The sequence below is a fragment of the Aethalodelphis obliquidens genome, unplaced genomic scaffold (assembly GCF_003676395.1).
Source record: "Aethalodelphis obliquidens isolate GAN/ISIS:26980383/991018 unplaced genomic scaffold, ASM367639v1 scaffold3, whole genome shotgun sequence".
NCBI lineage: Eukaryota > Metazoa > Chordata > Mammalia > Artiodactyla > Delphinidae > Aethalodelphis > Aethalodelphis obliquidens.
In genome coordinates this window covers 14,464,988-14,490,793 of record NW_020837947.1, presented here as the reverse complement: position 1 = coordinate 14,490,793, position 25,806 = coordinate 14,464,988, and the positions used below count along the sequence as shown (strand labels likewise).

Sequence of the window (25,806 nt, the reverse complement as noted above, 5' to 3'; positions counted from 1 at the left end):
TCATGTACCCATTTAGTCAAATGTTTATTCAATGAAAGTATGTATAAAAACTTACAAATCTGAGAACTCAACTATACATGAAATAGGATGATGGGATATTCAGTTTTTAACATATACGTACAGCACAGTTATTAACTGTTCTTCCCTTTCCCCTTCGGTCCTTATTTCTGGCTCCTGTTTTATCCTGTGAGACCATTCTGTTACTGGCCTAAAGGAAGATTAATGGACAACTTTTACTGCTTTCAGGCAGATGGAGGAAATTTGTGTTTAAAAAAAAACAACTGGAGACTAAACATCAAAATTAAGTTTTTTCCCAAACAGCACAGTTAAGTGTTTTGTCCTGATTTCTCTTTGCCATTTTTGATGCTTCAGTGAATGTTGCCAGTAAACTATTAGCAGTAACATTTAAAGTCATTGAAGTTGCTACATCTGCTCACAAGTTTCCCTGTAAGATGCATATTCCTGTATCCTTTTCCCTACATACACACACTGATTTAAAAGCAGCTGACTGGTGCTAAAAACAAATTTACCACTGGCAACTGCTAGAATGGCATGTTGTTTTCTATTCAGAAAGACAATCTATAGAACAGTACTTTCAAATGTGATTTTTAAAACAACTGACACATTTGTCAGAAACTAAAACACAGTATTTTCTTGTTGTTCAACTTTGAAAGAAGCCAGCAATTAGATAAGGCATTTGCATTAATTCACCTGTTTACATCAAGTATCCACACATTTTCTCTTCCAGACACACAAACTCACAGCTTGTCATGTTTTATCCAAAAATTAAGATTGCCATCACATTATTACTTTTTCTCTTTTGTGTTTTGTTCAAGTAGATTTCTTAACTAATAATTTTTCTTAACTGGACATAATCTCAAAGGATGCATTCTGAAATAAGACCTCTGGAGGATAAATACTAACAACGTTTTCTTGGATTTAAAGTTTCCCCACACCTCTAGATTTTGCATAGTACAGAGCCCCACTGTATCTCTAAGCAGCATGCTGTATTTTCAGACATTGTCTTTCTGAGAAGGAAGACTTATTACTCAGGGAAAGTCATAATTTTAGCTTACCAAATTGCATTCGAATTGTTTTGTTTTGTTATATACCCTTCATTAGTTCCAATCATCCAAAACTTCTCGAAGTCTATTTGAGCTTATAAGTACTACTGACCATTATCTTTCCAATATCCCCTGAATTAAAGTAAATATGTTCCAGGTTTATAATGCACAAAGCCTTTACGGAGGAGGGGGCGCTGGGGACGGGGCAGGGGGAGGGGGAGGGAGGGGCAGGGACCTGTTTGTATCATGCCACGGAGAACAAGAGTTCTGACTTGGGGGAAGGGAAGGAAGATAGTCTTTGTAAAAATGACAGTTTTTTAAAAAGATAAGTAACATTCAGTCTAACAACACTGTTTCCTGCTCCTTTTTGATGGAAGCTAACACTGGGCGGTCGGGCTCCGTCACTTCAGAGTCCCCACTGCCCAGGAGAATGGACCGCCCCTCGTCTAGGGCGAAAACGTCTGAGTTCTGGTTTTGGCATGAATGTTTAACAACCTCATTGGGAGTTGAGAACGTTTTGTCACACAGGTTGCATTTGTAGGGTTTGTTCGTCTGTACCAACATGTTGTCCATCTGACTGCCTTCCTCAAAGGTGCAGAGTTCCAGAGTCTGTTTGTCCACCATGGTGTACGTGTCGATGCTCTGGTTGAGGCACACGTGCCGGGCAGCCTGGTTGGCCCTGCAGAAGCTCTTGTCACAAGTGCTGCATTTGAAAGGCTTCCCGGTGTGTATGTACATGTGCTCCCGCCAGTGGCTCTTCTGGATGAACTTGCGACCGCAGATCGTGCACTCGTACTTGCGCCTCTTGACCTCCCTCTCCTGGTCCGCCTGCTCCAGGTTGTCAATGTCCGCGATGTCTGAGGGCGGCGGCGTCTCCGAGTGCGGCTGCCCGTCGATGATGGGCGAGTCCGAGATGTGCCGCAGCTCGCTGTCGCTGATCATCCCCGCTTCAGGCACCTCCATGGCGTCTTTTCCTAGGTCCGCCGTGTTGCTGCAGAGAGAAAGGGGCACGCGGCTCTCTCCGGGCTGGCTGGCTGTGAAGGGGACCCCCGTGTGAATCTGGAGGTGCTCCCGCAGACTGCTCCGGAGGGTGAAGCGCCGCCCACACAGGTGGCAGGCGTAGTACTTGGGGAAGCTTCCGTTCCTCTTCATGATGCTGGGCTTGACGTGGGCTATGGTGAGGGGCGCAGGCTGCTCGTCCGAGGAAGAGGCTTCCAGATTGGTCTCCTCCCCGGGGGCCGGGGGAGGAACAGGAGTGGAGACGAGGTCGGGCGACAGTGAGGTCTGCAGCGGGTCCGAGGGGGTCATGTGTGTCCGATTCACCTGGGTCAGGTTCGAGGGCAGCTGGGAGAGCTGGGAGGCCTCAGGCACCTGCTCCTGGCTCATCCTGGACGGCTGCGGCCGTGGCTCTCGGCCAAGTTTCTCCGGCGCTGAAGCAATCTTGGTGGCTTGCCTCAACTGATGATCTGCAATCTGGATGCCATACAAGGAAGACGCCAGCGGAAAGACCTGGTCAGGATGAGAAAAGGCTCCTTGACTGGCCAGGCTGGCCTCCTGGATCAGCGGGTAAGCGTGGAGAAACTTGATCCCCTGCTCTAACCGCACCGGGTCGATCAGCTGAGGGGCCATCTTCCCTGTGTACATCAGATGCAGGAGGTAGCTGAAGATGTCGGGCTGGATGTCAGTGGGTTTCAAACGGACACACTCACTGCAAGAAACAGGCCAAAAACAAGCCTGTGAGTGAACGTCAATTCATGACTCAAACGACAACATAAAGCCTGGGGGAAAAACCCAGTACTTATAAAGGCAAAAGAAACAAGACCATCTCACGTATATCTTACTGTTCATTTCATGAACTAGAATACTGGAGCCTATATAATTTAACTCTAATCCTATTAAGAACAGAGAGAAATACAATAAAGATATTTTAAAGGACCGAGAAAGGAAAATTCATGTTAAACAAATGTGGTATCTTAACTCATAGACTCCTGAAGCAGTTTTTCTCCTAGTAATCTACGTAAAATTATATCATATATAAAAAACTTTGTGTTTTATGGAGAGGATCCATTGCTTTCTATCTGAGAGTGGCCTGTGACCCAGTAGATGGTTAAGAACCACTGACCTGCAGATCTTTTAGCTAAATGTCTAGGACTCTGTATTGATCCAGGGCCATCCAGAGCTCAGCAGATCTTTCAAGGTAAGAGTCAAACAATATAACATGGAGGAGCTGGACTAGTGCCTAAGAGCAAGACAACAAAAGCGAGAAAAAGGAAAACCTCATTTTACCCCCGCTCTGCAACCCTCTGCTCTTGCCAGCATGAGGATGGGGTGCTGTAGAGCTGGGAAGAACAGGAACGGCAAACCACATTCTAGCTCGAATGGAGTCAGATCACTGCCCCAGCATTGCCAGATTGCATGAAAAGCAGCTCTGGGACAACTCAGTTCCTTAACAAATGTAATCATCCTCATCATTAGAACTGTAGCTGGGATTTTTTTTTTTAATTGTTTCTAATATTCTCCAGTTATCTTTAAAAGAATTAATTAATAATTATTTATTGGCTGCTTTGGGTCTTCATTGCTGCGCGTGGGCTTTCTCTAGTTGCGGAACACGGGCTCTAGGTGCGTGAGCTTCAGTAGTTGCAGCACATGGGCTCAACAGTTGTGGCTTGCAGGCTCTAGAGCGCAGGCTCAGTAGTTGTGGCGCACGGGCTTAGTTGCTCCACGGCATGTGGGATCTTCCCGGACCTGGGATCGAACCTGTGTCCCCTGCATCGGCAGGAGGATTCTTAACCACTGCGCCACCAGGGAAGTCCCTGCAGCTGGGATTTATAGGCATTTTCTCATTTAATTGCCATTAATTCTCATTTTACAGATAAGGAGTTAAGGTTCAAAGGGATTTATACCTTGCTCAGTATCAGAGTTAGTAAGCAACGGAACTGGGATTTAAATTTGAGTCTAACTCCTAAGCCAAAGCACCAAGAGTCTTCGGAGCATGAAGACAACCCTGTGGAGTAGATGAGGCAGATCTGACTATTCCCATCTGACAGACGTGGAAACTGAGGTCCCCCAAAGTTAAATGATTTATCTGAGGTAGCTAAAGCAGTTGTGGCAAAATTGATTTTAGAACTTTTAGACTTTAGTGTTTGCATCATCCCAGAAACAGCATTCTGATTCAAGCAACAATAATAAAAAGGTCCCAAGAACTCTCCCTGGGCCCTTAGGGAAACTCTAATGCATCATTATCAATCAGTGAGATGTATATCTACATATTATGAGGTATGTGTGCTATCACACACTGAGTGAATATATTCTATAGACAGTGCATTTAAAAAAAAAATTTTATTTATTTAATTAATTTATTTTTGGCTGTGTTGGGTCTTTGTTGCTGTGCACGGGCTTTTCTCTAGTTGCGGCGAGCGGGGGCTAACTCTTCGTTGTGGTGCGTGAGCTTCTCATAGCGGTGACTTCTCTTGTTGTGGAGCACGGGCTCTAGGCACCCGGGCTTCAGGAGTTGTAGCACGAGGGCTCAGTAGTTGTGGCTCATGGGCTGTAGAGTGCAGGCTCAGTAGTTGTGGTGCACGGGCTTAGTTGCTCCACAGCACGTGGGATCTTCCCGGACCAGGGCTCGAACCCGTGTCCCCTGCATTGGCAGGCGGATTCGTAACCACTGCACCACCAGGGAAGCCCGACAGTGCATTTTTAAACTTTAAAGACACCTTCCTTGAATTCCTTTAGAATTTACAATCATTTTTGATTATACCACTTATTACTATTAGATTTACTATTACTATTAAGCTATTTATCTTATTAACAAATATTTTCCAATATGCTAAAATAGTATCAGTATATTCTGCTCTTCTAAATTTAATATTTTATTCTGTTAAAAAAAGGGGGGAAAGTGACTTTAATAGCAATTTGTGACAAAATAGATTTGGATAACTACTGCATCGCTATCAATGTGTGTATATTTCAACATGACGGCATACAAATAATCATGTGGAAAATGTTTGACTATAAAGTATGGAAGCCAAAGAATAAAGATCAAGCCTAAAAACCAGCACCCCTTTGACGGTAGAAAGAGGAAGAGTTTATGTCACTCTGTTTTTAAAAAAGACACACAGATCATTCGTGTCTTTATTGGGTGGGCCTCCCTTTAAGCACAAGGTAAGTGCCAACAATATTATGTGAATACTAGAACATATTTAGATGCTTTAGGGAAATGCAATATTCAAAATAAAGCTGCAGGGATTAGGTGTGGTGAAGGACACTTTCATAATGTAAGCAGTCAACTCCTGATTGAAGACTTAACTACTGGGGATCTTTCCAGGGCCAGGCAAAGGCCTAATGAACCGGAAAGCCACAGGCCTTCAGAGATGCAAATCACCCCCAGGAGACCATAGGGCACCTTTTGTTCTGTAGGTGTAGGGTAGGAATGCTCCTCCGGGCAGGAGGAGGGGAGAGTGAGCCCCGCTGCCCCCAGGGCAGAGAAGAGGGAAGGGCAGAAATCCAAAGCAGGGCTACATTTTTCAGCATCCATGAGAGGTAAATACAAAGCAGGACCCCTTTCCAGAAAAACTCTGTTGTAAGTTTTATAATTTCCCCTTATTTGTTATTGTATAGGTTGTCCTCTGTCTACCAACTGTGAATGGAGGTGACTGGACAGTAAATCTCTCAAATTTTAAAGAACTTCATACAGTTTCTGATGGCAAAGAAGGGATGGGTCTGGGGAGGCCCCGTCCACACTTCAGCCAGGCTTAGAGGGAGAAGGAAGGACTCCAGGGGCCGCAGAGCTAGTGAGGAGCCCCCAGGGAGAGGAAAGGGCGTGTCCCTGGGGTTTACTGCAAGTGCCCAGGGCTCTGGGAGGTTTCCAGATGCCAATTTATCCTGATTTGTTCACTTTTTTTTCTTTTCTTAAAGCAGAAGCACATAGACACACTCAAGACACTTCAGAAGTTATTTTAAAAGCTCCTTAGGGCTTCCCTAGTGGCGCAGTGGTTGAACACGAGTTCAAGCCCTGGTCCGGGAGGGTCTCGCATGCCGCGGAACAGCTGGGCCCGGAGCCACAACTACTGAGCGTGCGCTCTAGAGCCCGTGAGCCTGGAGCCCGTGCTCCGCAGAGGGAGAGGCTACCGCGATGAGAGGCCTGCACACTGCAGCGAGGAGTGGCCACCTGCTCGCCGCAACTGGAGAGAGCCTGTGCGCAGCAACTTAGACCCAACGCAGCCAAAAAAAAAAAAAAAAAGTTAGCAACCAATTAAAAAAACCCCAAAAAACTCCTTATGTTACGTTCCAGCCATTGCTGTCCTTGACGGCTCTCCCTCCCAGTCAGCCAGACCTCCTGTCGATTCTCTCAAGCTTGCTCTGGGCCACTCTGGTCATTTGCAAGTGCTCTGGGAAGGACACAGCTCTCTACAATATGCTTACACCTAAGTGGTTTGATTTGCAGATGTCTGTTTGACGTAACACTTTTATGGAGGAAAAATATAGTTTTAGCACAGCTACAAGCCCTTCCTGTAAACTTTCACAGTCATTTACATTTTCAATCTTTCCTTCACTAGACTCTTCAAGTAAAAGTTGGGCTTAAAGAACTTTGAAAGTAAAGATTTTAAAATAACGTTAGATGTTGTCAGAGGTTGTACTTAGCAAGGCCTGTCTCTGTTTTATTTTTGAGAGCTCCAAGTCTGCAGTGCTACATGATTTAAAACTTTCACTTAGAGAGTGTCCATAAGACAGAGACATCTAGTGGTAACTGCAGACATAAAACACTCTTCTTAAGTGTGAAAAAACTGTATTCTTGGTCTATCTCTACAGTAGCCAGCAGTTAAAAGCATGGCTGTGGTCTTCGCGCAGTATTCTCCTCTCACCAGAGGTGGTCAAGGCCTCAGGCAGCCCAAATGGCACGCGCCAGCTCTGGGGCAATAACACACTGTTGCTGAAACTTGGCTCCTCTCTGCACCAACATCACATTCCTTTGTTAGAAAGGTCTTTGCTTACTGTTCTACACTTAAGTTTCCTGCATCTATTTAAAACTCATTACATTATATTCTTTTATGCCTCAAAATGAAAACCTGTCCCTTTGCAAGACAATTTCATTCACTGCGTAGAGACTTCCAGTGCCTATTAGCTGTGATGTCTCTGACAATGAAGGAAACAGAAGCATCCTTAGTGTCCCAAGATAAAGCAAGCTCCGCCTGCCATTAATCCTACTAATCCCCCATTCTGCTCCTCTAGACATTTATCAAGTGTCTATTATGTACAAATCCCCGAACTATTGGCTGCAAATGTTCAAAAACATTTGTAAAACCCAGTCTTTGCCCTCAAGCATCTTACAAATGAGGAGGGGTGGTAAGTAAGTACGCAAATAACAACAACAAAGGGAAAATATGTTGCTCGTACAAAACGGCATAAATAAAGTGCTATTGAGAGAGGAAGAGACTGCTTTTCATCATTTCGGCTCACTTGACTGTTGCGGGGGCGGAGGTCACGGAAGAGGTGATGTGTAAACTAGAACTCAGGGAGTGGGCAGAAGGCCAGCAAAGCGTGGTCCAGGTGGGCGTGCGGTCGGGAGACAGGCTGGAAGGAGGTCAGGCTTCATGCCTGCAGGGCCTTGAAAGACAGAATGAGGAATCTGTGTGCTAATTTGATGTGTGATGGGTGTCCTCTTGGTTTCCAATCAAAGGAGTAACACAATCTGGTAGGTTTCGGATCAAAGGCACACTCCAATCAAAGCAATGCTTAGGAATATTAATCTGACAGTAACGTGGAAAATGATTAGGAAATGGAAGTGAGAAGGGAAGGAAAGAACTAATGTGAGAGGTAATTATGAAGAAAACATGATTTGGGCACCGACAGGATACGATTTTAGAGAGATTTTTAGTATGGTTTACTTGAAGATAAAAAAAAATAGGGAAGTCAGAAGGGACTTCAGGGAAGACTTAATTCAGTTTTAGGCATGCAAAATGAGATAAAAGAGGATATTCAATTCTAGATGTCCAGCAGGCAGCCTGTGGCCTTGGGAAACAGAGTTCTGGAGACAGAGAAAGATCAAGCCCAGAGCTGTCAACGGGTTTCCAGCAGAGGCAAGACCCAGGAAAAGATGAGCGCCCATCAGGAGAGGCAGAGAGAAAGCAGCGTGGAGACCCCACTCACCAAAAGTGCAGGAGGCGCCTGTGGAGAAGGCAGAAAAACAAGGGGGATTCAGAGTCATCAAAATGCAGGTGACAGCCCTTCAGAAGGAAGAAAACAGTCGCAAAGGCTGCAGAGGTCAGGGACGACAGAGACTGGGAAGAGGCAGTGATTCTGATGAAGAGGCGACCTTGGAAAAATGATGCCAGTGGAGCGATGGGTGGAAACCACAGTGCCAATGGAGAGGAAGAGTGTGGGATGAGGAGAGCGGAAGCGAGGCCATCGGTCATCCTTTGTAGAACTTTCACAGTGAAACAAAGGAAAAGCAGCACCATCTCGCAGGTAGACAGCCGTGTCACGGAAGGGCTGAGCCTTCACAGGCTTGGGGATGGCAATGGGGGCACAAGTATAAAATGGAAAGTACAGAATGAAAACTACAGGGTAGGATCTGGGAGCATAAGGGCAGGAGGAAGATTGTTTTCCTTAGACAACCAGGGGCCCTTTTCCCCAAGACAGAGAGATGGGAAGAAAAAAACTGTGCAAAGATAAGGAGACCGAGACATTTTAAGAGAGAAAAGAAGGAAATTGTGGGAATTCAGGCCGCCAAGCTTCTCATTAGGAGACAAGGATAAATACTCAAAGCCTGGGGGACAGCCGGGACGGGGCCGGAGGAGTGAGAGGAAGCTGCCTTCGTAGTGGACCCGACCCTGCCGCTCCTGACTGTGTAGGTGACCCCCAGCGTGGCTACCCGGAGGTGGAGGGGCTGCTCGGGGCAAGCGAGGTGATGAGGGACTGGAACCTGGGGAGAGGCGGCGAGACCCCCGGTGGTGATGAGGGCGAAGCGCATGTTCACGGGAAAGAGGGCCACGGAAGTTCAGAGTCTACAGTCATTAGATTATTATCAACCACGTTAGTTACCTGGTCTGATGGACAAACAACATCTTAAAGTAATTGGAGAATGAAGCAAGAACTGATTTGTGTGCCTTGAAGTACACATCGCCGATGGCAACCGTGCAGTCACACAGGAAACCAAACTCTCGCTGAGCGTTTAACTGTTGCAGAAGAATAAGTCCATGGTTGGCCAAATCCATTTTTTAAAAAATCTGCAAAGCAAACAATTTTGTTTTAAGAAAGATGATTCACAAATAAGTAGTGTCTTTATAGTCACCAACAGTAATGGTCACGGCTAATATGTCAGGCACTGCTAGAAACGTTACATAAATTCACTCAGTCTTCACAACAGCCCCGTGAAGTAGTTCTGTTGTTACTCCCATTTTACAGATGATGAAATTTATGGTGAATTCGGGGACTGCGTGCTTTGCCCAAGTTTATACAGATGGTAAGTGGAGGAACCAGGAAATGGGCCTGAGCCGTCAGCCCGCCAGACAGCAAACATTCCTGGATCTTTTGTCTTTGAGTTTAAGATTCCAAACGCAAATTCTAATGATCCATCAGAAGTTGTCCAACCTTCCAGAGAGAGAAGTAAATTGAGGTGCTGGGGTGTGGCCACAGCAGGGTAGGGCCAAGATCTCACCAAGTCTGGACAATCCTCCAGCTCCTGCCGTGGACAGGAGCTGCAGCCGGCAGGGCTATAATAACCCCACATGGTTACTCCTCATGGGTGAGGGCTCAGGACTGGTCCTCTTCTCCATCTTTTGTGGAGGAGGAAATGGGCTTCGAGAGGTGCAAGTAGTTAGCCTGGCCCATCTGGCCAGAAGGTGGGGGGAGTCAAAACTTAAATCTGAATGTTCTGACTCCAAGGTTCTAACCTCTTTAATTCCTCATACTTCACTCCAGCAAACCACATGGCCTCAATCTATTTGTAGTAGGGGAACTGCCTCTGGGGGAGCCGGTGTATCAAATCCTGATGTGTTCCTTCCCACAGGCAAACAGCATTTATAAAAGCCCAGCGCACAAATATCAACATTATACTCAACAGTGTACTTAATGGGGAGAAAGAGCGAATGCTTTCTCCTTAAGACTGAGAACAACGCAAGGATGTCCATTCTCACTATTCAATATAGTACTGGATATTCTAGTTAGAGCAATAAGGCAAGAAAGGAAATAAAAGGCATACTGACAGGAAAGGAAGAAATAAAACTGTCCCTATTTGTGGATGACATGACTTTTATATACACAGAAAATCCCAAGGTATCTACAAAACCTCCTGGAGTTACTAAACGACTTTGGCCATGCCACAGGATACAAGATAAACATATAAAAACCAATTGTAGGGCTTCCATGGTGGTGCAGTGGTTAAGACTCCACCTGCCAACGCAGGGGACACAGGTTCGACCCCTGGTCCGGGAAGATCCCACATGCCGCGCAGCAGCAAAGACCCAACGCAGCCAAAAACAAACAAACAAACCCAATCGTAATTCTATATACTAACACTGAACACGTGGACACTGAAATTAGAAATATATCATTTATAATCATACAAAAAATGAAATACATAGATTTAAATCTAACAAAACACATATAGGACTTGTATACTGAAAACTACAAAATGCTGGTGAAAGAAATCAAAGAAGATCTAAATAAATGAAGAGACATACTGTATTTATGTTTAGGAACACATAAGATAAATCAATTTTTTCTAAATTGATATATGGGTTTGATATAATTCTTTTCAAAATCCCAGCAAGATTTTCTTTGTAGATACAGACGAGAATATTCTAAAATGTTTATGCAAAGGCAAAGAAACTAGCATAGCTAAAACAGTTCTTAAAAAGAGTAATAAAGCGGGAGGAATCAGTCTATCCAATTTCGAGATGTATTATATAGCTACAGTATTCAAGGCTGTATGGTACTGACAGAGGGATAAACACACAGATCAATGGAACAGAATAGAGAAACCCACATAATTATGTACAGTAGATTTTTGACAAAGGCACAAAAATAATTCACTGGAGAAAGAACAGTTTTCAACAAATGGTGCTGGATCAACTGGACTTCCATAGACAACAAAAAAAAAAAGGAAAAGGAAAAAAGAAAAGAAAAAGAACTTTGATCTCTAAGTCTCATATCTTACATAAAAATTAACTCAAAATGCATCACAGACTTAAATGTAGAACACCAAAACTATAATTTTTGGGGAAAAAAATGGGATAAAATCTTAGAGAATCTAGGATTCATCCAAAGTACAAAGCATAAAAGGAGAAATTGATAAACTGTACTTCATAAAAATTAAAAACTTTTGTTCTGAGGAAGACCCTGGTAAGAGGATGAAAAGACAAGCTAAAAAGTAGGAGAAAAGAATGTGATAAAGGACTAGTATCTAGAATATATAAAGAATTCTCAAAAGTCAACAGTACAAAAACAATCGGATTAGAAACCTAATGGGCAAAATACCTGAAGTGAGGATATGCAGATGGCAAACAAACACATGAAAAGACAGTTCAATAGCGATTAGGGAAAAGCAGATTAAAACCACAGTGAGATTCACCACATGCCTAGCAGGGTGGCCAAATATAAAAGAACAACAATCAAGTGCTGGCAAGGATGCGGAGAAATGGACTGCTCATGCCATTGCTGGTGGGAAGGTGAAACGGTGCAGCCGCTCTGGAAAAGTAAGCAGTTTCTTTAAAAATTAAATATGTAACTACCATACTACCCAGCAATTGCACACATGGACGTTTATCCCAGAGAAATGAAAACTTAGGTTCACACAAAAATCTGCACCTGTATATCCACAGCAGCTTTACTCCTCAGTTAAAAACCAGAAGTGACCCAGATGCTCTTCGATGGCTGAACAGTTAAAACAATGTGGTATGCCCAAACCACAGGAAACTACTCAGCCTTAAGACGAAATGAACTACAGAAACAGGCAACAACTTGGGTGAATTATGTGCCCAAAGATTACATACCGTATGATTCCATTTACATAACATTCTTGAAAATTATGGAAGTAGAGAACAGATTAGTGGTGGAGGGGCGAGGGGAGAGGAGGACAATGATGCTTGGCTGTATAGAAGGGCAACAGGAGGGAGCCCTGTGGTGACAGAAATGTTCTGCAGCTCAACGGTGTCAATGTCAATACCCTGGTTGTGATGGAGCAGAATTTTGCAAGATGTTTCCATTAGAGGAAACTGGGTAAAGGGTACATGAGATCTTTCTGTATTATTTCTTGTAAATCTACAGTTATCTCAAAATAAAAAGTTAAAAAAGGAAAGCCCATCACACATTAATTAATTAGATTAAAAATGGATAACCACGATGCTTAACTTCAGAATCAGGGAAGCGACTGTGGAGAGAGCATTACCAGTAAGCTTAAAAACAAATATAGAAACAGAAACACATCGATTCTTACTCAGCTGGTGCTCAACGCCTCACCCTCCTGTTCTAGGGTTAGGGTTAGGTTCTGGGGATGAGCTGGCAGATACAGAAATGGACAAGTGTGCCCTAAAGTAAATGAACAAAGTGGAATGATTCTTTAAGAGACTGATCTGGTCACAGAGCAAGACTCCAGAATGTCAAGTATCGTGTTTTCTACCAAGAGCTATATATCCAAGCATGAGGGGCAGGAGAGCCATCCCTGTTTGCAGGAGTTTGAGTGTGAAGAGACCTGGACTGTAGTCTTGCTTGCAGGTGAACATCAGTGGCGTGGATCGAGAACTTAGTTCCCCAGTGTTTTCTGCGTATGTCAGAAAAGGCGAAAGCATGAAGATCAGGAAGGAGAGACAGGGACATTGCCAGGTGGCAAAGTAACCGGGATGACTAAGAAACATCGCTCTCATCTGACCTCCACCAGGATATAACTTTAGAAACTTGCCTTCAAGGCTGTTCTCTGAAAAGCGCCACAACACTTCCTTTCCCATCTTACTAACTTGCCTTTCTCTACAAAAAGTATAATACCTATATGTCATTCATTTACTTTCACACTGACTTGAGCTATTTGAGGTTTTGCTAACCACGTTTTACAAATGAGGAATCAGGCTTAGGGAAGTCAGGTAGCTTGCCCAAGATTATAGAATACCTAAGAACAAGAAGTAGGGTTTAAACTGGGGTTCATTTGATTTTTTGGAACACACTACATACAAGGATGTCTGTTTAAAATTAATAGGGGATTCTTAATGTCTACTTTAAAGTGTATATACTTGTTATAAGGGATTCAAGTATTATGGACACACAATAGTGTCCATCCACCCCACCCATTTCCCCACACTCTGGCCAACACTGGGTATTATCACTTTTTAAAGAATCTTTGCCAATATCGCTTTTTACCTTCTATGGATTTAATGATGAGCTGAAGTATATTTTTATGTCCTCTTGCTTCTCTTCATGAGCTTTGCCCATTTTGTATCAGGTTATTTGTTCTTTTTTCTTATCTGTAAAACCCTTTGTATATAAAGAAAACGAGCCCTTTGTCACATATGTTGCTAGTATTTTTCTCTCTTTTGTTTTAGAGAGATTTTTGACATAGAAAATTTTCATCAAATTTATCAGCATTTTATAGGACGATTTTGAGGTTTGGGATTTTTACATGAATGGCTATATATCATCTCTTCGATTTAGCAAAATGTATGGCTCTCCCCTTGTTCCAAAACGGACTAACGTAAGTATCTTATTCAGATCATAAGAATAAAACTATGATAAAACTGCAAAACGTTTATTTTTAAAGAGGGTCTACTAGTTATTTTAGGATCTCAATTTAGGGGCATCTAGAATAGGAAATGAACTGAATGTGTCTTTCAAATACAGAAGGCAGAACACATGTCCGGAGTCTCTGAAAAGTGGAAAAACCAAATGAAAGGAGAAACAAAGAAAATGTGTCATATGTTCATATTTCACATGGGGGGAAAATCCCATACAGATCAATTTTTAAAAATCTTCTTTACTCTAGAGACCAAAAAGCCTTTCTCAGTGGGAAAAAGAAAAACACCCCCCTAGATTCTCACATATATAAATGAACCTGAGAAAACGGGGTAAGAGGGTAGAGGGAGGAGAGGGTACCGGGCTTGGAGCATCTCAGGGAGCTCCTGCCCCACCCCCATCCACCTGACAGTACCGCCCTTTCACCAATCTTCTTTCCTTATCACGGCCCCCTTCATAATCATTTCCATGAGGCTTTACTTGCACAGTGCTGCGTAGGCTGAGGATGCAGCATCTTCACGGGCTGGCTCTGCTCCAGGCTACCCCCACTTGAGGAAATGGACATCTGCTCTTCCCACCGCCATCAACTGCTCAGCCAACCATATTGCTGCTGCCCGCGAGCACTGAAATGGCCCTGCACTGCCCACCAAAGTCACTGATGGCCTCTTGCTCCCCAGCCCAATGGAAGAGTAGTTTATTCGACCTCTCTGCCGCATTTAATACCCTTCTTCCTGCTCCATAAATATTCGGGCCCTGCTTCCAGGCCGCTGCACTTTGGTTTTCATCTCACCTCTGGCTATTCTATTTTAATCCCCATCAAGATTCCTCTTTTGCTCCTCTGCTTTTGGTCCACAGCCCACTTCTCATTCTGCAGACTCTCTGTGGTGATCTGGTCCACTCCCACTTGGCTGCCCCAAAGGAACCTTAAATTCAGTCTAGGCAAAACAACTCAGATCCCAAAGGGACAATAAAAGCGATAGACACAAACCTGTTCCATCTGTATCCCCAGCTCAGTGCATGGCTCCATCATCTACCCCTCGACCAAGCCAGGAACCCCGACTCCCCTTTCAGGCCTCTACCTCTCACTCCCCATATGCCACCCACGTGCCACCAATTTAAACTCTTTATCCCACCCCACGCCTTAACTCTACCTCCCTACTCATCTCCCCGTTTCCAGCTCTAGCCTCTCCAACCTATCCGTATGAAACAGCTAGAACCATCTTTTCAAGGCAAATCTGATGTTACCATCCTGCTGAAAATCCTCCTGTTTCCCCACCGCCTTCAGGATGAATCCCAGATTCCTCAACATGGCTTACAGGTGACCTCACCGCTGCTCACTCTGCATTCCATGCTCTAGTGCTAATCTAAACTATTGGTTTCCAGACTTCTGGGCTGCCAAGACCTACTAAAAACAAACCAAGCAACCTTGAAACTGGGGGTCCAACAGAGTGTGCTCCCTCTTTATTTTGAAAGAAAAGACATAAAATATTTACATACCTGCTAGGAATGGAGGGCTTTTCAACATAAAAAGGTAGACAGGACATAACTTCAGAATATACTTCTAGAGGAAGTACAGTGGCACTACATTCAACATATGGAAAAAAATTTTTTTCTAATGCAAAAAAAATTACAACATAAAGTTTTACTTTATGACATTAAGTTGTGCCTAATTGTTTTCTTGATACAAGACTGTCCGTTTGGTGGTTTTTACCAAGTGATCAACAAGTGTCCCATTGTTCTGAAGTCCAGGTATGATCACAAATCCAGTTTTATCTGAGTATGTTGACGATAACGAAGACAGAATGATGTATTTCACTCACTTGGGAAATTCTGGGTGAACAGATAAACTGCAGTTTTCTTTGCCCAGAAAATGTCCTGAACACCCAGGCCATTCTTGGGCTCCTAATAGAACATAACACTCACTGCTCAGGGGCCTCCCTCTCAAAGCTGAGCAGCTCAGCAACCTGATTTCTACTCACATGGTCAGGAGACGGGGCCTATTTGAACTGGGCCTTGGAACTTCTGTGCAGGACCTTTGAATGTGCCACTTGCAGAGGGACCACCACTGACCGCCTGCCCCTCCCCCCCAGCTCTACTTGTCCTTTGCAAAATTTCCCTGACCTTCAAGACTGGAGGGTCTTCTTACCTCCAGAGCCTCTGCGAACCTGCCTGATGCTTCTGGAAAGCCAGCATTGAGTGATACTTATCACCTATTACTTTATCCCATGTGCCTAAGCATACTGTCTGAGGTTCAATATTTGTTAAATAAATTAAAAACTACATGTTTAGAGAGGAGCAGAGTGTTGAGTTCCAATCATCGGTTGGCCCCTGACTAGTTGGGTGATTTGGGGGTAAAAGTTCAGTTTCTGTTTTTCCTAGATTAACTCCAAAATGCTCATCAATTTAATGTGTGCTATATTTTGGAACAATTTTTCAATTTTAAAATGTCACCTCGTGTTTCTTCATGCTAATAATTATGTTCTTAATAGTGCTTTATAGTTTGTAATAACCCTTCACACACATCATTTAATCCTGGTCAATACCATGGTATATTGTCTTTTACTATTTGTTTCATTATTAATTATAATAATAACCACAGCATTAATAATAAATGACCACTTATGTGTCAAGGATTAATCAGCCTTTTTCCAGAAGAAATTTAGACTTAGGGAAGTTAAGTAACTTGCCCACATGCAGAGCCAGCTCTTAAGAAGCAGATCTGGGAAGTGGTCATGCACATGATGAGAGCTTCCTAAGGTGCCAGGGGCAGTGGATACAAGTATGAAGAATACACAGAGTTCAAGGGTATAATCAAGTAAGTGCACAGATTTCTAATAGCCAACTCTGATAAGAACTATCAAAGAAAAATATAAGGAACTATGAGGTCATAAAACTAGGGTCTAATTTGGGGATTGTGGGTCAGGGAAGGTGTTTGTGAAGAAATACAAGTTAAGGAGACATTTAAAGAACGAGAAGAGTTAACTGGGCAAAGGTAGAGTATTCCAGGCAGAGGGATCAGCATTTGCAAAGGCCTTAAGACAGGAGGGAACAAGATGCAACTGAGGAACTAAAAGAAGGTCAATGTGGCTGAAGGACAAAGAGCCAGAGACGAATGAGGCAGGTGAAGCTGAAGACTCAGGTTTTGTTAAGGATTCTGGTCCATATCTTAAGAGCAGTGAGGAGCTCCCAAAGGGGATTTGAAGAAAGGTGACATGACCAGATGTGTACGATATAAATATCATTCTGAGCTGATCTACATGATCAGATGGCTGCAGCTGAAGGGCCAACCAAACAGGGGATGGTGGCAAAGAGGTGGGCAAGGGGAGGCCTGTTAGAAGTGGTTGAGAGGGGAGGTCTTCCAGTGGTTTAGAAGAGAGATGACAGATCGGGTGGTGGCGATGAAGATGGACAGAATTTGAAAAACAGAAGATAAAAAAATCAGCAGAACTGGTTGTTGGTGGATTCAGTGGAGGAGGGTGGGGGAGATTAAGGTGTCTAGGTAATCTCCAGATTTCTAACTTGTGTAACTGGATAGAGCATGGGGCTCCCCCCAGTGGTGGGAGCACAGGCAAAAACCCAGTTTTGTGGGGGAAGATCATGAGGTTAGGTCCAGACACGTTGGGATTGAGATGCTTTTGAGACATGCCAGGTAGGGATGTAGGGTACTTGTCGGTCAGTAATGTTGGTCTGGAACTCCGAAGTCTTGTCTGTAATTTATGTCAGAGAGTCTTTGGAGAAGCCAGGTGTGTCTGACTCTAGAAGTCACATCCTTAAATCATTACATGATAGTTCAAAGAGGTTAAAACTGTAAACTAACAGGAGTCCACTGAACCCTGGTCTTCTGGGTGTAAATTTCACACTCCTTCCACGACACTACCTTGCTCTACAGGTCATTCCTAAAAGTTCTTACCAGTCGTAGTCACAGAGGGCCAACAACCTGACATAAAACTGAAGACCTATATAAAGCCCCCACCCATTCAACACTATAAATGGAACGTTAAAAAAAAACTCATTTGTCTTTCCTAAATCAGAATAGTGAGCAGAGAGGAACTGAAGACAAGTAGAGATAAAGAGGGGAGTCAATTGTTAAAAGTGAGATTGCACAGAATGCCTTCTTATGTACGTACAGGTGTACAAAGTGGCTTTTTTCTTAAGCAAATTCAGAGACTGTAAGATGTAACATGTTGAAATAAATTAAAAACACTTTCCAAAGCCAAATACAAATAATCATTTATATTATTTAATGCTTTGGGTTTTGCCTTCGCCACTGTATCACTCTGAAAATGGGCTACTACCTAGATGTCGAGTGCTGTCAGCTGCCATCACACAGCACACGGTGGGCTGATCCTTAAGTAAGTGACTCATCTTCTGGAGGAACAGCTGAATGGGACGTATGTAATCACATTATATTTTGACAACCCAAGTTCCTCCTTCATTTTTGGTATAAGAACAGGAGACCAAAACAGCTTTTGGGAATTGATGATTCACTTTTTAAAGATAATAGCCCTTCTAAGATACTAAATACCACTTAGATTACCCATTTCAAGGGCACTAAAAGGGTCCTCTGGAGTCCTTGATTTTATTTAAGTGAAACATAAATGAATATTGTAATGCACAGGACACCTCAGTAATAGAAAAAGCACTACCCACAAGTAAGATTGATTCTTTCAAGTAGTAGTTTAGACCACTTACCAGGAGGAAAAAACTGCTTTTTCAATTGGTATTATTAATAATTAATATTTGAGGGCCTATAAAGTAAACTTGAATGAGGCTGGTTGTTTGAATTTTAATATATTTTAAAACCGTATTTCGAGGCTAGGAAATGTCTTTAGTTGTGATGATAGGTTGACATAGTTTTCTTAACATTTCTTTAGTCAATCCTCCCCATAGTAATTAGGAAAAGGAGGGACATACGCTTACCACTGGCACTTATTCTGACTTTGGAAAGCATTGCATTTGTAAAAGATTTCTTTTTAACTGAATTTTGCTTAAGTTAACATTAAAATTAGTTTTTAATTTCTGAGTATAAGTTGAGGTCAGAAGGAGGGAGTTCAGGGATAGTTCAGATGTCAAGGAGAAGCAGGTCAGAGATTTATGGCTAAAAAGAGTTGATATTTAAGTGATAATTTGAAAGGTATTATGCTACAACCAACTTTAAGGAAACGTAGATGTGGATGTGACCACACAGCAAAATTTAAAACCTAATCTAATTTGCTTCTAATAACCCTCCAAAGTAGAGACTGCCTTCCTTTTTCATATGTTGTATGATTGATTAGTAAAATGAATCTGAAGAAAACATAATCACCTATAGGTGCAGCTCCATGTATGCCAGAGAGGAGCTCCAAATATATTTTAACTCAAAGACCTAACTGACTAATTCACTTCAATATTTTATTTCAGGGTTCTCAAACTTTTTGGTATTAGGACCCCTTCACACTCTTTACAATTACTGATGATATCAAGAGCTTTTGTTTATATGGAATATAACTATTGATATTTATATTAGAAATTAAAACTGAGAAATTTAAAAACATTTATTAGTTCAATTAGACATAGCAATAACAAGCCCGTTGCATGTTAATATAAATAACACATTTTTGTGAAAAAAAATTATATCTTCCAAAATAACAAAAAAATAGTGAAGTGGCATCTTTTTATATTTTTACAAATCTCTTTGATAGAAGACAACTGGATTCTGCATTCACCCTGCTTCTCCATTTACTCTGCTGTGATGTCTGTTTTGGTTGAGTATTAAAGAAAATCTAGTCTCACCCACATACGCAGTTAAAAAAAAAAACAGAAAGCATTTAAGTAGACTTTTCAGGTAATTGTGGATATTCTTCTTTGATATTACACCAAAACTTGACAAGTGGTAGTTTCTCAAAGGTTAGTTGTGCGATCTAAAAGTTTTATACATCAATGAATGAAATTTACCTGCTCAATTACAGTAAAATTCATTGCTGTCTCTTACACTTTGAATGGATCGTTTACCCATTCATGACTTTTAACACTGCCTATTGGTTATTTGGAAAATGTCAGTTCATTGAGTTATGCAGATCTCCCCAATGTTGACACATTTGGTCAACAGTGAGAAAGGCCAGTAACATCTTAGTATCATTAGGAAAATAGCTTTGACCTTATGGAACCCTGAAAGGGTCCTGGGGATTCACAAGGGACCGTAGACCACACTTAGACAATCCCTGTTCAGAATCACTCTGGGGACATGGAGAATCTAAATGACTAGGCGGGGCATAGAAGAACATGTGTATGCTCTGAAATTGTTCTCACATTATTTTGAAGTTCACCCTTGCTTCATGCAGAACTTAGGGGTGCACAATATTTAAAGAAACTGTACACGGAAGCCTCTTGTAAAGTAAAAGATTTGTTTGATAAGTACTTAACCAGATACAGTAAAGTGTTTTACAAATTCCTATCTTTGCATACTGAGCTTTCTTGATGTGAGAATGTCACATGATGCAAACCTCAATGCGTGTGAGCTGGGGATTCTGCATTTGAGCATAAATACCAGCCTCAAACTTGCCTAAAGTCTTCACCGTCTTGGCCAGCCAACTCCTTGTAAGTGTTCTTTCTGTGGCTACTGACTGCATCAAGGGCATATCAGCACTGTAAAACACAACCGTATTTACTATGGATTCAAAGAAATATTTAATTATTTAAGTTTAATTTGTTAATAAAAATTACAACCTACTTGAGCATAAAAAAGGTTAAGAAGTATTCTTGACCTAATGCTTAGAATGTTAAATTTCTTTTTCTAGGAGGAAAAAAAATTCTCAATTCCCTTTTTGGTTTTCAGGGTCATGCTTTGTGACCCAAAGATCATAAGGAAGTAGGAAAAGTGACCAATGCCCTTTTGTCAGGTGGATTTTGAAATTTATGGTAAAGTCTCCGGCTGACCAGCAGTTCCTCCCTTACTGTGATGGCCTGGCGCTACACTACGTGCCCGGTCTCAAAAGTTACTTCACAGAAAGGTGAGTGGGTCTAGGGATGAAGCCACAAGCCACAGGTAAGAAATGGTAGGAGAGTCTCCCAACTCCAAAGCAGCTGACCCCAAGTCAACGCCACAGGTCAGCCCTAGACATCTCCTTCACTTCCCACCTCTATGTTGGTGATTCTCAAGCCGGGGAAAAAGCATATCCCCTTACACAGGGACATGTATCTTCTTGGAGGAACTGGGGTAAATGCAATTTTATATAATTTAATAAAAATTTTATATCACAAAAGTGCAGATTTTGGAGGACAGTGCAAAGTTCATATTAACCATTAAGATAAGAAAGAAACTGTCATAGCTTTTATTCTATGACCTAATACATCTAGTGTTTATTCTCTGTTGCTGGTGTATTCCACGGGAAGAGTTGGCGGAGCACCGGGCATTTACGTCCTCTCTGAAGAGAAGCTTTGAAACTGGCAAGTAAGCAGCTGGACTGTACAGCAAAGCTTTAGGGGTGGTTTATCTGCCATCCCGTAACAGGGTTCCTCCACTGTTGACTATCTGTGGCACCGATACCATTGGTATGCCACTTCTTGTACTTTGAGATCTGGTGATGGTTTCAACACAGGTCAAGTCTTTGGCTAGAAAATAAACTTATACAAACCACACATTTATTAAGTGAGAAACGCCCAGTTTACAGGAATGTATTATTAGTCGTAAACTTCCTTCTTCAAAATTACTTTTAACAGTTTGAAAATGCCCTGGACACATACCAAGATCACTTAGAATGCAAAATAAAAATTTCCTTTAACAATTAATTTTGGCTTGTAATAAATCAGAGAAATTAGGGTTTAAAATGTCTTAGTTCTGATTTCCTAATAAAATCTCAGGCCCCTCAGACTAAAATGCTCGTGATATTTATACCCTGCTCCAGTGACCCATTAGGGGTCAACATAGAGGGTCGGTCCTAGGAAGGACTGGGTTTAAGGAAACCCAGAGCACCTTGGAATTCTGCTTGAGCCCGTGATTCCGATCTTTTTAATGCTTTATTTTACTAAAACAATAACCTATGAAAATGAATAGACCTGAGACTCACACGCCAAGGGGGCCCATTGTATGATGAAGAGCTAAGGAACACCGCAAACTGGGGGCGGGGCAACGAGCCTGGGTTATTTCCCTACGGCATAATTAGGAGTTCAGCAGTTGAAGTTCTCGCAGTAAATGGCGTAGCAATAACTACATTTTCACTCTGCCCAACCACTTTCTTGCCCGCTCTGCTACCCCTGCTTTCTTTACTGCCGTCTTAATTCACTACCAGCTAAAAGGAACAAAAACCTCGCTTCCTAAGCACCTTTTGCATCACCATGTCTCTTTGCAGCCTTGTTTAAAAATGAATGGTTTGGGGGTTTCGCTACACCGAGGAAACGACTCTGGCCCCAGGAAGCAGCCTCCGCGCCCCAACCTCCCCTCCGCGGAGCCCTACACGGGTGTGAAGGCCGCATCGGCCGGGAGCGCGGCTCGGAGGCCGGCCTCAAGGCCAAGCAGCCAGCAACCACAGCGCAGCTCTGGGCTAGCCTCGGCCTCACCGGAGGCGTAGATCGCCCGTGGAGCGGAAGCTGGAAGCCGCCGCTCAGCGCGCTCACCCCCGCGGCACGGGCGGGGGCCAGCGTTTCCCCCCACCCTCTGCCAGAAAGCGGCTCAACGGCCACCTACTCAGCCTAGTCCCGCCAGCCTCGCCCCGCCAAGGGCGGGCGCCGAGGCCGGGGGCGGGGCCAGGCGCCGCACACCCCGGCCCCGCCCCCATCCCCGAGGTGCTGAGGGGAGAGGAGGAGCGACGCACTTGGGCCGCGCCGCACGCTCTCCGCTTTCCTCAGTCCCGCGTGCGCGCGCGCGCTCGCCCAAGTCCCGCGGAGTTTAACACAATGCCGACGCCTACGCCGTGCGCAACGCCCCGGCCGGCGCAACAGCTCCGGCGCCGGGGGCGGGGGGGGGGGGGTGGCCAGACAGGGCGAGGGGAAGAGCGCGCGCGAGAGCGGGAGACAGCGCGAGACCCGAGGAGGCCGGAAGCGCGCGTGCGCGCCCCCGCCCGCGAGCGGGGAGGCGGAGCCGCAGCAGTAGCGGCAGCAGCTGTAGGAGCCGCTGCAGCTGGGAGAAGCGCCAGAGAGGCCGGGCCTGCTCCGGTCGGACCGGATCCCTCCCCTCCCCCTCCCTCTCCGCTCCCCTCCCCCAAACCCACTTCCGCAGCTCGCAGCCTTGCCGCCGAAGAAGCAGCGGCGGTAGCAGCAGGAGGCGGCGGCGAGGCGATTACGGAAGGATTACGCACCTGACGGGCCGGCCTCTTGGGGCTCCAGCGCGGGACGCTCACCGGCCGCCGCCGCTCGGGACGCGCTTCGCGGTGGCGGCGGGAAGGGAGGGACCGGCGACGGGGAACGGAACGCGAATCGCCCCCCTCCCCTTTCTCCCTCCCTCCTCCTCTCCGCCGCCCGCCCTCTCGGCTTCCGTCCCCTCCCCCTCGCGCAAAGCCCCGGATGGAGCTGCTGCCGACTCGCCGCCGCCTGGCTCCGGGGGATGGTTTTGTCAGGCGGCCAGAGCCCCGGCGCCAGGCGCAGCCGCCCCCGCCCCTGCGGGGCGCCCGTGCCCTCGCTTCCCAGAACCGGGTCCCCGTGTGGTCCGGGCCCTCCGCCTGCCTTCAGCTGAAGCCCCGGGACTGGGGTCATTCGTCTTCTTTGTTGCCACCGTCGCTGCCGGAACCGTTTGCGAGCTCCGGTGGCCCCCGCCCCCCCCTTCGCTTTCCCTGAGCCCGGGCCGGGGGCGGCACGTGGGCACCGGCCCCGGGAGGAGGAGGCGGTGCGCGCTTACCTGTCGCCGGTGTCGCTGCGGCGGGGGGTGTGGAGGAGGCACCGCTGGGCAGCCTTGGCCGTGCTCTCCCCGCCGCCGCCGCCTCTGCTTCTCGCTGCTGCTGCTGCTGCTGCTGCTGCCGCCGCGGTCGGTGTCTCCGGCGCGGCGGCGGCGGCGGCGGCGGGGCTTTTCCTGTCCGGTTACGTTAAGGTCACATGACCGAGAGAGCGGAGCGACTAGTGCAAAGAGGCTGAGAGCGGCTCCCGCCGGGGGGGAGAGGCGGCGAGAGAGCTGTGGCGGCAAGAGCCCCCTCCGCCCCCCCAGCCGCCTCCCCTCCCCCCGCCCGCCTCCGCCTCCTGCTGCTCTGCCGCCGCCGCAGCCGCCGCCGCCTGCAGCACTAAGTACGCTGCCGCTCCCACCCAGACTCCGCGCTCTACTCCAGCCAAACTTCTGCAGACCATGTGCAGCCGAGGCGAGGAAACTTCTCTCCACCTATTGGGGCTGGAGGCTTGAGTCACAAGCCCCATGTTTACATGAAGTGTTAGGTAGGACAATCCTGGAGATGCTCGGGGAAGGGATGGAGAATTACTGCTTGGATCCTTCTGCAAGCTTGTGCTTGACATCTCTGGCCTATAGCTTTGTCCCTCTGCTTCCCGTATTAGCATAAATTTTAACCTTGAAAGACTTGAAATGGATTGGACTTGAGAACCAGGGAGATGGTTGTGAAATTACTAATACTTTTTTTTACCGCCAGTGGTAATTGAGAAGGCATACTGGAGTAGACATGCTTGTTGGTGCTGTGTGTAGAGGTAGAAGTGCTTCCTTACAGACCAGATGAGTGTGATGTAAGACGTTTCTGTTAGGATTGAATTTGGTGCTTATTTCAGTAATTGGGTTTTAGCTTATGAAGCTTTGGTCCAGAAAAGTCGAAGTCTGCAAAGCGTGTTTGTTACTTACGAACAATTTACTCTCCTTTTAAGCTTTGGTCTCTGAGATATTGTTAGAGTGGCTTCCAGAGTTGGCCATTCTGTTAAATTTAGAGGTCCTGAAATCTTTTAATGGTGAGGTCCTGAAACATGGTAACAGGGCAAGCATGGGGTTTAATATTCATTGATGGTCATTCTTAACATGTTAAAGTTTACTTTTGCGTCGTTGCCATTTTGCTAGAATTTTATTTATATCTTTAGAAGTATGATTTAGTCCTTTGAGGAGTGCATTTAACGATTTGTTTTACATATCTAGGATTTTGAAGACTTAAAAAAGAATATGGCTTGATTTGTAAGAAAATGGAGGCAGCAGTTCCTAGGCTACTCTGGTTTTAAAGCATGCTATCCTGGATATAAGCTCCTTGATTTGATGTGGAACCCATTTTGGTTGACACAGCCAGACCTAAGCACAGTGCCCTGGCACGTAGTTCACAAAATACTTAAGGCAAGTTTATTATCTTAAGACAGTTAATTTAACATACAGCAGTGTCCCTGCTAAAAATCTGCGTGTGATTCGGTAATCCAGTCGTACCTGGGGCTACTGATGACTAATTCCTTCTTCTTTGAAGACAAAATAAGCAGCTGTGTAACTTTAGTGGTCCAGAAGTGAGTAATAGATTTAGTACATACCTGCCTTGAACTTTCTTGTTCTTTGATCAGCTAGATAAATGACTTGTGAATGGCTAAATGTCTGCCTTGCAAAACCAAATTCTGACCCTGCTATAAGCATTTCTGGTGCACTATCACTAAAACATCAAAGTTGGCCATTAGACTGGCATGCCAGTTTCCTTGGATTTGCTTTACAGTTGAGATCTGTTTCATCTCATTAGGAAACTAAAGTGATTTTGATTGGTAGACATCGTTAGAGATCTTTGGGTTCTTAATTCTTTTAGACTTTGAACTTTCAAGTTTATGGTCTGATGAGTGCTTACATGGAGAGTGAACTGATTTAAGAGAAACCAAAGGAAAAACTGAGCAAAACTAATGCTGAAGTTTTAGATGAAGCCATAGGGCAGAAACTTGGCTATGTGTCCCAAGTATTTGGCCTTGAGTCAGAGTAACTATGCTTATTCTTAAGATCAACAAATATTTTCTCAGTACCGTACTCTATATTATTGTATAGAAATAAACCCTGGGGTTATTCCTGAAACTGAATCTCTTTCCTAGAGAAAGTGCTGTCAGGAGCATCCTAGTCTTTTCTTTTAGAGCTGCTGCTCTGGAATTTAGAACTGGGGTGGCTTTGCTGCTA

General features: G+C 44.6%; 1 protein-coding gene across 3 annotated transcripts; it reads right to left on the bottom strand.

The window, feature by feature from the left end:
- ZBTB2 (zinc finger and BTB domain containing 2) lies at nucleotides 1–23,871 on the bottom strand. 3 transcript variants are annotated; one of them, XM_027083337.1, is made up of 3 exons: nucleotides 23,593–23,871; nucleotides 9,108–9,292; nucleotides 1–2,772 (listed from the first exon to the last, which is right to left on the bottom strand). In XM_027083337.1, the coding sequence occupies exons 2-3, from the start codon at nucleotides 9,278–9,280 to the stop codon at nucleotides 1,401–1,403; spliced, it is 1,545 nt and encodes a 514-aa protein (XP_026939138.1). In that variant the 5' UTR covers nucleotides 9,281–9,292; nucleotides 23,593–23,871; the 3' UTR covers nucleotides 1–1,400. The 3 variants fall into 3 exon arrangements, with proteins under 3 accessions (XP_026939138.1, XP_026939146.1, XP_026939154.1); XM_027083345.1 differs by lacking the exon at nucleotides 23,593–23,871 and adding an exon at nucleotides 23,057–23,156; XM_027083353.1 differs by lacking the exon at nucleotides 23,593–23,871 and adding an exon at nucleotides 3,187–3,303 and having other exon boundaries at nucleotides 9,108–9,213.
- Between the last annotated feature and the right edge of the window lie 1,935 nt (nucleotides 23,872–25,806).